The sequence below is a fragment of the Trichinella spiralis genome, assembly GCF_000181795.1.
Source record: "Trichinella spiralis strain ISS 195 chromosome Unknown Scfld1, whole genome shotgun sequence".
NCBI lineage: Eukaryota > Metazoa > Nematoda > Enoplea > Trichinellida > Trichinellidae > Trichinella > Trichinella spiralis.
The window spans coordinates 594,540-606,450 of NW_003526940.1; the positions used below are offsets into that span (position 1 = coordinate 594,540).

Here is an 11,911-nt window from a genome sequence, read left to right on the forward strand (position 1 = left end):
TTCTTTTAAACAAGAATAAGATCAATTGATCAAAAAATATAATTTGTTGTACTTGCATACTCAGATTATAGTTTCATAATCGTGAAAATAAAATCTTACTATTAATCAAATTTTTCATAAATTTATATTACAAATTTACTGTAAATTACAATTTATAACTATTTTATAACATCATGATATCCTTTAAATGTTATTCTTCTTTCTGGTTAATCTAAATCTACGTTCGATTTGAAAATAAACTGCTTGATGTAATTTCATTAATTCTGCAGGCAATTAATAAGATTGTTTTTCTTTAATTTATTGAGATAATCTACCGAATTGATCATACAAAGCAAGTAATTTTTTATCTGTCCGAGGAGGTACGAGTTGTAAGCCAATTTGAAAATGATCCCATCGAACAACACATGCATTTATATCTTCTTTGATAGCTTGTAAAGCTGCTTCATCACAAACAGCAACCAACTCTGCACCGGAATAACCATCGGTCATTTCAGCCAATTCTTTCAAATTGACATCTTCACCAAGGGGAGTATTTTGCAAGCGAACCTGCAAAATGTCCTGCCTGGTCGTCACGTCCGGCAAAGGGACATAAACAATGCGGTCCAATCGTCCAGGTCTGAGCAAAGCCGGGTCGATTCTGTCCGGTCGATTGGTCGCAGCCACAATGAGCACTCGATTCAAACTTTCAAAGCCGTCCATTTCAGTCAACAACTGAGTCAACACTCTGTTGCCTACTGTATTCGAACCTGACGATCCAATTTCTCGTTCTGCCGCCAACGCGTCAATTTCGTCGAAAAAAATGATCGCCGGTGCCACTTGCCGAGCTTTACGAAACAAATCGCGCACCGCCCTCTCCGACTCGCCCACGTATTTGTTGAACAACTCCGGACCCCTGATCGGCAAAAAGTTGAACGTGCATTCTGTGGCCAACGCTTTGGCGATCATGGTCTTCGAACATCCTGGTGGACCGTACATCAAAATCCCCTTGGCCGGCTTGGCTCCCAGTCGACGGAACGCCTCTTCGCGTGTTGTTGGCCACTCGACCATTTGTTTCAATTTTTCTTTCAATTCAGTTTGGCCGCCCACGTCACTCCATCGAACTTTTGGAATATCGAATGAAATTTCTTTCAAAGCCGACGGTGTCATTTTTTCTACAGTGATTAGCATAATTTGCCTGTCAATGGACAGCTGGTCGGGACGAGCGATGTAAGCGGAACCGCAGGCTTCGCGTACCAGAGTATGCAAATCTGCGGCCGTATATCCATGCGTGATGTCGGCGATTTCGGCAAAATCATCGCAGCTCAAGCTGTGCTTGAATTTGGCGAGTAAATTTTGCAAAATTTCCAAACGCTCCGCAGCGACCGGTACCGACACTTCCACCTCAACGTGGAAGCGAGTCCTCAGCTGAGCATCTGTATGGCTAATGTCGGAAGTGATTCCGATCAGCATGGTCGATGAAGTTCCGTTGTTCACCTGATCGATCAAATTCAGCACCTTATTCAAACACGATGATTCAGCTTTCTTATTACTCGACAACCGTTCCATATTGTCCAACAAGTACAGCACTGGGTTACGCTGTTCAACGTACTGTTTTGGATTGTCACAATCGAATATGATCATGCTGGCATCAATTTCACCTGCCAGCGCTATGGCTATTTCAGTTTTACCACATCCACTCGGTCCGTACAAAAGAACGCTTTTAGTGCACAGAGCATCCGCTTGGATGGTGCCATTTTTCAACAAACGCAAAGGATATACAATATGACCCAAAAGAGCCGATTTGGCGCGATGCAAACCAGCCAGACTTTCAAAATTGCGATCATTTTTAACAGAAGAACCAAGTAAAATCAGTTTTGTACTTTCTACGAATTTGTAAAATACCGGAAATGAACATTCACCATGCAAAAACTCACATTCACGTTGGTCTTCGGTAGAATTTTGTAGCTGACATGATTTCAGCTGACGCGACACCTCTTCGACTTCTCCTTCAATATTCCCCTTCGCCGAGACCACAAATTCACAGGAATAACCATAGAATGGAACGGAGATCAACTGTTCATTCAAGAGAACTGATTGTAACAGATAGCTTCGGCAATACTGATGAAATGCTGAAAATTTTGTAAAGAAATAATGCTGCATCGCTTGCAGAGTAATTTCCGTGGCTAATGTGGTATCGGCTCGCCGAATACATACAAAATCGTTATTTAGCAATTTCAACGATAATTTCAAAAGTTTCGTTATTCCCAAAGAGTAAATAGAAAATTTTCTTGGAAATAAATAAGGCCAAACAAAAGCTGGCTCAGCAACTGCATTCTCTAAATAAACAGTTACTACGTCGCCTAAATCGAAATTGCATTGCTGCATTGCATCCGGGTGAAGAAGTATTACATGGTCACGATACCAAGGATTTAGTTTCGCTATTTGATCAGGGGTGTCTACATTTATTGGGGAGACGACTAATACGTCTTTGTTACAAAGACCATGTGCATATAAAGATGGGTATTTTGCATTACGTAGAAAATAGGGAGCGTCTTCTGTGCAACTGTGCTTCTGCTTATCCCGATGTAAAAATGTTGAGCCACATATATTACAATTTGTGACGTTCAATTTCTTTCTGTCACCAGGACTAGGCGTCAAAGAATTTGAAGTTTTCATGAACAGTTACTTTGCAAGAAAATACAGTATGTTAAATGCAATTTACAAAATACTAATTATCAAGTTCAATAATTTTTATCATTGCTGCACAGATAGATATTGCATTGAAATTATCGTAACGTTAATGATTGAAAAATAAAAATGAATATAAAATTAGCACAAATCTGCATTTATTTCATATTTAGCAAGTAAACATATGAAAACAAACAAATAGTTATAAGTACGGCTATTTTTCAGCAAAATATAATTTTACAAATTACAATATAAAACAAAATTTTGAATTCGTTTAGTAAAATGTATTTCTTCTTTGAATTCATAAGTTTAATTTGTAAGCAGCGCATTTTTGCTAAATTTGAAAGTAAAATATTCTTACTGTAATTGCAGTCTCATTAAATTGCTAAATTCGAACTGTTTCAAAATAATTAATGCATGGATTTTGCAGAAAATAAATTAAATATGCACTATAAATAAATATGCAATTATCACGAAATTACATTATCGTTATTTTATTTATCGATTCATAATTGTAAAAACGTACGTGCATTTTATAAACTGTGGCAGCACTGATGACAGTAAAAATCTCATTCAGTGGCCGAAGCTTGGTTTTGTTGACTATTTTCATCAGCATTAGTAATTCTAATTTTAAATTTTATTGAAAAAATTGTTGTATTTTGAAATCAATAGTTTAGATTGTTATGTTTATTATAATCATGTGCATTTTAATTCAATAGGAGACAAAAGGGCCGAAAATCTAAGATTTTGAAGATTATATATACTATTTGATAACATATAATTATGATGCTATCTGATCAATTTTATAGTTGTGCGACCGATGTCTACGGGTGATCATAGAGAACAATCCTCTAAAAGACATAAATCACAGTAAGGATTTTTAACTTTCTTTTTATTTACTTGTGTATTCTGCTGTGTTTAGGTTTGAACCACTTTCAGAAGATGAGATACCATTTTGGCATCGTCGTAACTCAAGACTTTCAAGAGATGAGCTAGAATTACTGAAAGAAATGAGTAATTTTTTTCAAATTAAAAATTGAATTCAATGTCAGCTTCAATCATTTTAGACATTACATTGAAAGTTGGGGCTTTTTCTGAAAAGGAAGATAGACGAATTCGAAAGAATTGGAAGCGCTTTTCTCGCTTTTATAACGTGGAATACCGAGACTTCTTTTACATAGAAAATTCAGAAATCCCTGACCGTAGGTCTTTTTTGAAGAGTACAAACTTTTACGCTGAATTAGGTAAAAAAGCTTTACGTATGATGTTATTCTATATTTTTGATCTTGCTTGTTTAAATTAGACAGTTAAAAAAAATATGTATGCATATTTGTGTGTGTATATTATCAGTGCATTTTACTTTTGTATAATATTTACGTAATTGAAAATTTTTTTTTTAATTTTAAGCTAGAAAACTGCCGTGGCGCTCAAGTTACAGTGTCATACAGCGTGCGAGAAGTATTTTGCACCCAAACTATGAAAATCATGCGAATTACACCAAAGAACAGACTGAAGCTCTTGGAAATTTTGTACAAGAGTATGGGCGGAAATGGGCAGTAATTGGTGATGAATTAGGTCGTACTCCATTGAGTGTGGGCTATCGTTACAAAACTATGCGTCGTCGAAAGGGAAGATTTAGTCCTGAGGAACACACTGCATTTATTGGTGAATATCATTTGTCTGTATTTTGGATATTTATAAATAATACATTTCTAGAAGCTATCAAAACTTATTTGAAGAAAAGCACTGAATCAGAACTGTTAAATGTGCATATAAATGAAATTGCTTGGTCTCAAGTAAGAGAACAAATGCCAGGGCGAACACTTTCTCAGCTGAGAAATCATTGGTTTGATTGTTTTTTAATTTATTTTTTGCAAACATGATGAAAGAGTGTTAATTGTGTTGCAGGTGCAGTTGGATTTTAAAGCAGACAGATATTAGTGAATACCGAGAAAAAATTTTCGAATGGTAAGTAAGAAATTTATTGAATTTATTTTTGTTGTGCATTTTAAAAATAATGTATTGCTTTGTTAAAGTTTACGGTACTGTGTCCATCATATTGGAGTATCTGAGTATTCCGATGTGGATTGGGAATTTGTCGGCGAATGCGTTGGAACTGATCCGTATCTGGCAAGGCATGTGTATTATTTGGCAGTCAATCAATTTTGCAGAGGTGTAAAAGAAGTTAGCGGTAAATGAAGAGTTGAATTCAACTTTATTTAAATAGTAATTTTTTGTTAATCGTGCATGAATAATTGTGAATATGAGTAAACTTTTGTGATTAAATGTAAATTCATGAAGAAGGCGACATTTTCTAATAGTAAATAACATTGTAAGTTTTGATGAAATTATGATTGTTTCATTAAAAAAATCATTTTTAAATTTTGGAAATGATAAATGTATTAATTTGCTTTTAATGTTGAATAAGAATTGACATGAAATTCAATTATGCGTACGTGGCAATGAACATTTTTTAGAGCAGTGCGAAGCTGTTTTGCTTGGTCAGAAAAACAGGAGAAGGAAAAGGATAAAAGATAATACTGAATGAAAATGCGTTGAGATGGGGCGGAGAATAATAAAGATTAAATGAATTAAAGTTATTTCTTTTTTTTTTCAAGGGACTGAAATTCATTTCTACTTAATTTTGTGAATTTAATAAAAGCAAAATTGGGAAAATCTCTCTCAGTGCATCCACAGAATGAAACAAAGCATTCATAATATGGTGTTTTTGCAGTTTAAGTTAGCCAGCAGATTAATAAAGCTGGGCATCAGTTTGAAAACAGAAAGTTTTCATTATGATTATGATTATGATTATGATGCAATATTTGAACAATACCACGCTATGATGATCATGATGATGATGATGATAGTCCTCTGCAAGCATGTGACTCAATGTAATGCGCATAGTTTTCAATCACATGACCATTACAACGGTCACATGCTCGAAGATGGCTGCACATTTTTTGGATTCTGGTGCTGGCAAGAGTGAAAAAATGTGGAGACAGAAGGAGAAGATTTAAAAGTTTAGACCGCTTGTGTCAGCTTCATGGTGACACAGGCGATGGTGAAATGGTTTGAAAAAGTGCAGTGTAATATATGGTCCTCTGCTTGCTGCTGTTGCGAAATGTTTGCTAATGGCTGAAATAAGTTTTATTCGACATGCCGCATGCCCAGTTTTCTATCTATTCAATTCAATGTTCTCTTGTATCGAAACTGGCTCTGTCAGACGAACAGAACAAAACATCTATGTCAGTGCTGGCTTGAAAGAGAAATGAGAAAATGAAATAATATTTATTTTATGAAAATATTATTTTGCTTTTTCTGCTTCCGCTTATTCTTCTTCATTTTTTATTTAACTACTCTACAGTATTTTAGAGGTGTGTGCCTGGCTGTGAACGCTTGATAGTTCTGATTTTGTTTTGCTTGAATGGAATACGAATAGGTTGAATAAAATATTTACAGTATATCTTGCAAGTGTTTTTTAATTGCTCTGCAACCGTTTGTTCACAGTTTCGGTAAATAGCAATTTTTAACTGTTCAGATTTATTAATATGAACAGTGAAATATATGTAAATAAATGTTTTTTTGCTTTGTACTGTGCAATGTCTGTTCAACGTATATTTCTTTTTTTAATTAATGTGTGCCTTGTATCGGTATGTTTGTTGCAATATTTGCGGGGTGTTGTTCTGCTTCTTTAGAGAAACCAGTAAATAAGTATTTTAAATTTCAGTAACTTTCAAACTCATCATTGAAATTGAAGACTCTGAGCAGACAGACGCTTGCTCAGAATATTATCTCGGAAATACAACATCGGCGAAGATATCACCAACATCTCATAAAAAACAGTGAAAATGGCATAAAATAAAACACAAAACCACAACCTACGCTTTTACCTCTATGTAAAATTCAGAACGTTGCAATGAGCATGGAAACAAAAATACAGCTTTTCTCTTCCAGAGGTGATATTTACATTAATACAATGTTAAAAACGCCATTTTGCTTAGCCATATCATGTTGTGATAGAAGATTAACATTGCAGAGTCACCGCGCAGATATTCCCGACTTTTGAATTTATCCCTTGAATCATACATATTTATGCCATTTTTAGCATAGTAGGTAATGATGAGATTAAAGTAATTTTCTTTATTTTTGGAATTCAAAAATAGATGAAAACAATGTTGCAGAAGCATCAAGAAGCAGAAGTAATGTCTGATTAAATAAATTGAAAATTTTTTTATACAGTTTTAACAGTATACAACTTTTAATGATGTAAAGAAAACATCTAATTTTTCTGAAAGAAACAATTATGGATTCCGCTTATTTTTTATTAAATTCATCACAGGTGGTCATAATAAACAAATAATTCATGATATGCATGTTAATTCATAATGCTCATTTATTTAACTGAAATTATGATCTGTTATAAAATTTTAGGACATTTTGTAAGTACGTTATATGGATGCTTGAAAGGAGTATTTCAATTCAATATGATGCCATTAATTTCAATGAGATATGTAATTAAAATTATTTTATTTTATTAAAAAATGTTAAAATATAAAAAATCATGTGGAATAAAAATTTGTAGGCTTTGTTACAAATAAAAAAATTAAGTCAATATAATGTATTATTTTAAAAGCATGAAATTATTATATTCTTCATCTTCATTGAAGTGAATCAATGAGACGTAGCTTTGTTTCTCAACGAATATCGTTTCTTTGTTATAGTTGATTTCAACGAAGAACGTTTTCTTCGGGATTTAGTTGACCTGATCAAAGCTGCTTTTCTGTTAGATTTCTTCACGCTTCTTTTCTTAGCACGCCGAGATTTTCGTCGACTTTTAGATCTTGGTCGGGTAACGGCTTTAGGTGTCAGTTTCTTGCTAGTGCTTCTTTTTCTTGTCATACTTTTCAATCCTGATTTCTGGTATCGAAATGATTGCAAACAAACTGAACAAATCAATTCCAAAGATGACTCATTGCCATCCGATGGTACGGCTGATGGTATTTTCTGTAATTCTGATCCTGATGATCGACTCAAGGATTGTCGAGCAGAATGCTTTTCACTTTGACTTCTTGATCGGCTTAGCTTACGGCTACGACTGCCACTAGCACTACGACTACGCTTGTGACTGCCTTTGGAACTTTGGCTGAAACGTCGAGCGAAGCGAGAACCTCTAGAGCAAGGCATCGTCCTAACTAGCGACAACGAAGAATGAACAACCTTCATTTTCGCAATAGTTTTATGTGCCACTGCACACTTTAAACAATTTCACTTTAAAATAGCATTGTTTAAATAAAATAAAAAATTTTAATTTATCTTTAAAGAAGATAAGGGGAAAATTGAACATTGTAAAAGAAACGTTTTAAAATAAATTATGAAATAGAAATTTAAAGTAAAATTTTTTCCCTTAGAAGTATACATAATAACATTCTCTTAAATAAAAGTGTTACACCCTGAGTGGGGCTATTATTTCTGTCTGGCTGCTTTCACGCACGTGAAATGCTTCATACCTTGAATTTTTGGTTAGTTTTTTCATGGTTTACCAGTATTTCTTCAAGATTAACTGTACTAAACCCAAAACTTCAATGATGTCATATTAATGTGGCTGATGACTCATGAGTCTCAATGATTATTTCACTTTCTATTAAACACTGACAACTTCACATTATTCTGTCTTCAGTTTTAATGTTTCATTATTACTCAGTACTGAAAAGATGATATATGAGAAAGGAGTCGCTGCTGCAAAATCTTGTCATGGTCGTCAGCAAGTGTTACCTAAAAATGCTGCTTTGAAACTGAACCATTTTGTTCATCGAGGAAGTTCCATAAAGGAAGTTGCATGTTCAGCTGGGCCTTCAAAATTACATCTCTTTCATGATATTCTACAATTTTCATTCAGAAAATGTTCCAATAAAATAGATAGCTGACAAAAATGAATAATCTAAATTACTTGCCTGAAGAGATATCTAAATGAAAAAATACATACATGTATATACAAACCTAAACAAATTTATTTATTTACGTATCTATTTATTTATTTACCTATATTTATATCTGTTTACTTATTTATATTTAGCATAAGTCACTGGTTTTGTGTTTGTTAACCAGCAAACTGTTGACTTGTTGACCAGCAATTATCATTATGATTTGTGCGCTTGAGCGTGTAACATCTCCTTTTGCATATTAACTTTTGTTGGTTTAGTGAAATACAAACTGAATTTTATTATTTTTCAGCTCCATCATGTGAAAAAATTCTCAAACATACGACACAGAAAATAGCACAAGCTAGTGATGAACACTAAAAAATGGAATAAGGAAAAATAGAATTGACGGTCTTGTTCTTAACAAATTCAAGTTTTTATTATCCAATTACATCATTTTACCAAAAATACAGAAGCAACAAATGAACAACAAATATAAGAGATAACTGAACAAAGAGCTGTTAAATAGACATGCTTATCTGGGTCACTCACTGTTTTTGAATTCGACACCTAATGACTTTTTACGGTGGCAACGCAACTAGCCACATTCACTTCGCTTGACACAGAAGAAAGCTGTGCGCGTGATTATCATGATCCAGTTTGTATGCAGCAGGAACGATTTTTTGAAATTTAGCTGGATCAACAAACATGTCTTACAGTTGGGTCCCACCTTAGCCGGGCAAAAGTATTTTCAATTAAATGCATGCAATAGCTACTCTGAGAAATTTTTCACGAATCGCCAGAAATACGAAGTCAGTGTATACTACATCACATACTTCTTAACACTTCACGCTACCCTACAAGAGCTGGCATTTCAGTCTTTCTGAGCACTATGATGCTATCCATTTATACAAGGCATAAATTCAAGCATAATCCTATCAACATCATAAGTAGTTCGAAATTTTCACAACGCTGTGGATGCTTTCGCAAATCAACTCACCCAGACAGTAAAGTCACTGATAGTGCGCAATTATTCTTCTCACTCATTAATGGGAATAGAAGCTTCAGAGGCAAATAAAAAACCAATTTACCTTTCATTCCTGCGACGAGGATGATTAGCAATGATCATATTTTTTGGCAGATCCCAGCCGAGACAGCAAGAAAAGAAACACACCAGTGATAGAGGGAACTTTAGCTGAAAAATAACCCTCTTTGCTTTCTGTTTCGTTTGCTGAAATCATTTCAAAATGTAACAGATCAGCTAAATCATAAGCGATGATTTTGATCTCCAAAATTTAACATTTCCTTATCATTGAAATACAAGTATTGCAATTTCAGTGTTCGTCAATCCACTAGTCAGTTCACTTTAGAAAATGAAAAACAAATTTTGCACCATTCACACAACATATGTGAACAAATATGTTTCTTTATTCAAAAATTCTAGATTTTCTTTCTTATTTAAATAAAACATAACAAAGCATAAACACTGGATAAAAAGAACAAAAAAGCATTGTGAAAATAAAATTCTTTGATGGCAAGCAAGAAAAATTATAGAAAATAGTCTGTTTTGCGTCAACGAGACATCAGCACCAGTATAACCTCTTTATTCAGCAAATAAACACAAGATAAAAATACAATAAACACAACAGTAACATTACAGCACAACACGAAAAATAATAATGAAACAATTAATTCATTCATATGCTGATCACGCTAATTTCAGCAAATGGTACCCGGAAATTAGCTATTTCCGGGTAATAAGCAAAGTCTAAGCAGCACATTCTCTTTGAAGATCACTCAACAGCGTGATCACATTCAACAACAGTGATTCTAAATGCCACATGGGCATCTTCAAAACATCTTATTCAAATGACAAATCAGCATTTTCACAGACTTGTTGAAACATAACTTCAACTGGGTATTCTCCTGTTGCCAAGAGAAGCGTTTGCCAGAAGTAATCGTTGCATGCATGATCTGGTGGGTAGAACGTCCCTAGAAGCTGATGATACTGAGAAACTAACGGAGCTTATGCACACTTTCTACGGTAACGACTTGATGCCTTCGTAGGAAACGTACGATGTTATATCAGTAATAAAGAAGAAGCAAAAACTGCATGTCAGCTCAGGAAAGTCGCGTCTATCACACTGGCGGACTGCGACGCTGAATCTGCGATTAGTAAAACAGCTACGCCACACCTGCTTCGCAGAATAATTTCCATTATCCTTCAATGCGCCCTTCGCATCAGTCCTATTGTAAGGATGTTGAGGTGAGCCCGGTGTCGATTTGTGCCAAGAGCGCAGTTGTTTGCCAAGCTTGATACAATTTTGTCATAAGTTTCCATCGGGACGGCAGTGATCAAGAAAACTGATTATCAGATCTGTTGGCCATTTCCTTTACGTTGGCAAAATTTCCAGTTCAATTATCATTTCCATGTTCACAAGTAGACAACACAAAAATTGGCTACGGAGAAACCATGCATTCTGGTCGATAGCATTGCCACAACTTTAGATCATCACGAAACATCTGGAACGACTTCACGTTGCCAACTGCCCATGGAGTAGTGATTACAAGAAAGTGTTACATTTTAGATATGCCAAAACGTTACAGCAGGCGTAATTTAAGGTTTTTGTACGATGAATCTTGAACGAGTTCCACTAATTCGTCAACCTCATTAGCGATTAATTCTAAAAAGGATGAGATTACGTGGCAAAAGTTGTCAAAAACACTACAATTTGGACTTCTACCTGTGAAATCCCACTCCACGGGTTTTCTTTATAAAAAGGTTTGCGTCAGGGTTCTAGAATTGTCGAGATTTCCAAAGTGTCAGTTGCGTCGTTGACATATCTGAAAATGTTGGAATTTTTGAAAAATGCCAATACTCGTGTTTTGGTAATTCCGCCACTCAAAGATGGCTCACCGCGACGGGGTTGTGAGGATCCATACTGCCAGGCCGTGAGGGGTGATGTGACACCGATCATTCCCACTGACAGGGTTCCACACTCCGGCACGTTTCCCCCACGCCAGTATAAAAGTAGCCGTGGCAGGCGAGCGAACGCAGTTCTCGTGTGACGTTGTGTTCAGTGCGGTGGTTGTGTTGCGTCGTTCTTATGTGTGTTTGTAAGAGGATTTTAATTTTTGTCGACTACTGATCATTTTCATCCCGCGAATTACAAGAATTATATGCACAAGTGGATGGGTTCCGACGAAAAGTGAAGATATGTGGCACGTTAATCCATTCGTGACTGTATACTGTAGATGTTCAGGTTCGGTGTATGGATGTTTCCGTCTGAGGCTCCATACCATAACACCAACAAACCAGTGAA

At 35.2% G+C, this 11,911-nt stretch overlaps 5 protein-coding genes across 5 annotated transcripts; 2 read left to right on the top strand and 3 right to left on the bottom strand.

Moving 5' to 3' along the window:
* The first annotated feature begins 799 nt into the window (after positions 1 to 799).
* Positions 800 to 1,329, top strand: Tsp_07231 (conserved hypothetical protein). The gene is made up of 3 exons (XM_003381495.1): positions 800 to 1,027; positions 1,074 to 1,139; positions 1,165 to 1,329. The coding sequence occupies exons 1-3, from the start codon at positions 800 to 802 to the stop codon at positions 1,327 to 1,329; spliced, it is 459 nt and encodes a 152-aa protein (XP_003381543.1).
* Positions 1,330 to 1,949: 620 nt separating this feature from the next.
* Positions 1,950 to 5,215, top strand: Tsp_07230 (conserved hypothetical protein). The gene is made up of 9 exons (XM_003381496.1): positions 1,950 to 2,119; positions 2,149 to 2,236; positions 2,283 to 2,499; positions 3,477 to 3,537; positions 3,590 to 3,681; positions 3,735 to 3,869; positions 4,075 to 4,426; positions 4,704 to 4,858; positions 5,145 to 5,215. Exons 1-9 carry the CDS (start codon positions 1,950 to 1,952, stop codon positions 5,213 to 5,215), a joined length of 1,341 nt encoding a protein of 446 aa, XP_003381544.1.
* A 2,126-nt stretch (positions 5,216 to 7,341) lies between these two features.
* Tsp_07229 (hypothetical protein) lies at positions 7,342 to 7,893 on the bottom strand. The gene has a single exon (XM_003381497.1). The coding sequence runs from the start codon at positions 7,891 to 7,893 to the stop codon at positions 7,342 to 7,344; it is 552 nt and encodes a 183-aa protein (XP_003381545.1).
* Positions 7,894 to 10,356: 2,463 nt separating this feature from the next.
* On the bottom strand, positions 10,357 to 11,111 carry Tsp_07228 (conserved hypothetical protein). Its single transcript, XM_003381498.1, has 4 exons — positions 11,061 to 11,111; positions 10,699 to 10,900; positions 10,483 to 10,580; positions 10,357 to 10,437 (listed from the first exon to the last, which is right to left on the bottom strand). The coding sequence occupies exons 1-4, from the start codon at positions 11,109 to 11,111 to the stop codon at positions 10,357 to 10,359; spliced, it is 432 nt and encodes a 143-aa protein (XP_003381546.1).
* Positions 11,112 to 11,377: 266 nt separating this feature from the next.
* Tsp_07227 (conserved hypothetical protein) lies at positions 11,378 to 11,891 on the bottom strand. The gene is made up of 3 exons (XM_003381499.1): positions 11,735 to 11,891; positions 11,506 to 11,692; positions 11,378 to 11,432 (listed from the first exon to the last, which is right to left on the bottom strand). The coding sequence occupies exons 1-3, from the start codon at positions 11,889 to 11,891 to the stop codon at positions 11,378 to 11,380; spliced, it is 399 nt and encodes a 132-aa protein (XP_003381547.1).
* Positions 11,892 to 11,911: the final 20 nt, after the last annotated feature.

Coding starts and splice junctions, on each gene's coding strand:
- Tsp_07231 (XM_003381495.1), top strand. CDS start 800: ATGATCGCCGGTGCCACTTGCCGAGCTTTACGAAACAAATCGCGCACC. Junction 1,028..1,073: donor GACGGAACGCCTCTTCGCGT/GTTGTTGGCCAC, acceptor CTTTCAATTCAG/TTTGGCCGCCCACGTCACTC. Junction 1,140..1,164: donor AATTTCTTTCAAAGCCGACG/GTGTCATTTTTT, acceptor TACAGTGATTAG/CATAATTTGCCTGTCAATGG.
- Tsp_07230 (XM_003381496.1), top strand. CDS start 1,950: ATGATTTCAGCTGACGCGACACCTCTTCGACTTCTCCTTCAATATTCC. Junction 2,120..2,148: donor GATGAAATGCTGAAAATTTT/GTAAAGAAATAA, acceptor CATCGCTTGCAG/AGTAATTTCCGTGGCTAATG. Junction 2,500..3,476: donor CCATGTGCATATAAAGATGG/GTATTTTGCATT, acceptor TCAATTTTATAG/TTGTGCGACCGATGTCTACG.
- Tsp_07229 (XM_003381497.1), bottom strand. CDS start 7,893: ATGAAGGTTGTTCATTCTTCGTTGTCGCTAGTTAGGACGATGCCTTGC.
- Tsp_07228 (XM_003381498.1), bottom strand. CDS start 11,111: ATGTTTCGTGATGATCTAAAGTTGTGGCAATGCTATCGACCAGAATGC. Junction 10,901..11,060: donor GCTATCGACCAGAATGCATG/GTTTCTCCGTAG, acceptor AATTGTATCAAG/CTTGGCAAACAACTGCGCTC. Junction 10,438..10,482: donor TTGAAGTTATGTTTCAACAA/GTCTGTGAAAAT, acceptor GATGTTTTGAAG/ATGCCCATGTGGCATTTAGA.
- Tsp_07227 (XM_003381499.1), bottom strand. CDS start 11,891: ATGGTATGGAGCCTCAGACGGAAACATCCATACACCGAACCTGAACAT. Junction 11,693..11,734: donor TCGCGGGATGAAAATGATCA/GTAGTCGACAAA, acceptor AACACACATAAG/AACGACGCAACACAACCACC. Junction 11,433..11,505: donor ATCCTCACAACCCCGTCGCG/GTGAGCCATCTT, acceptor CAACATTTTCAG/ATATGTCAACGACGCAACTG.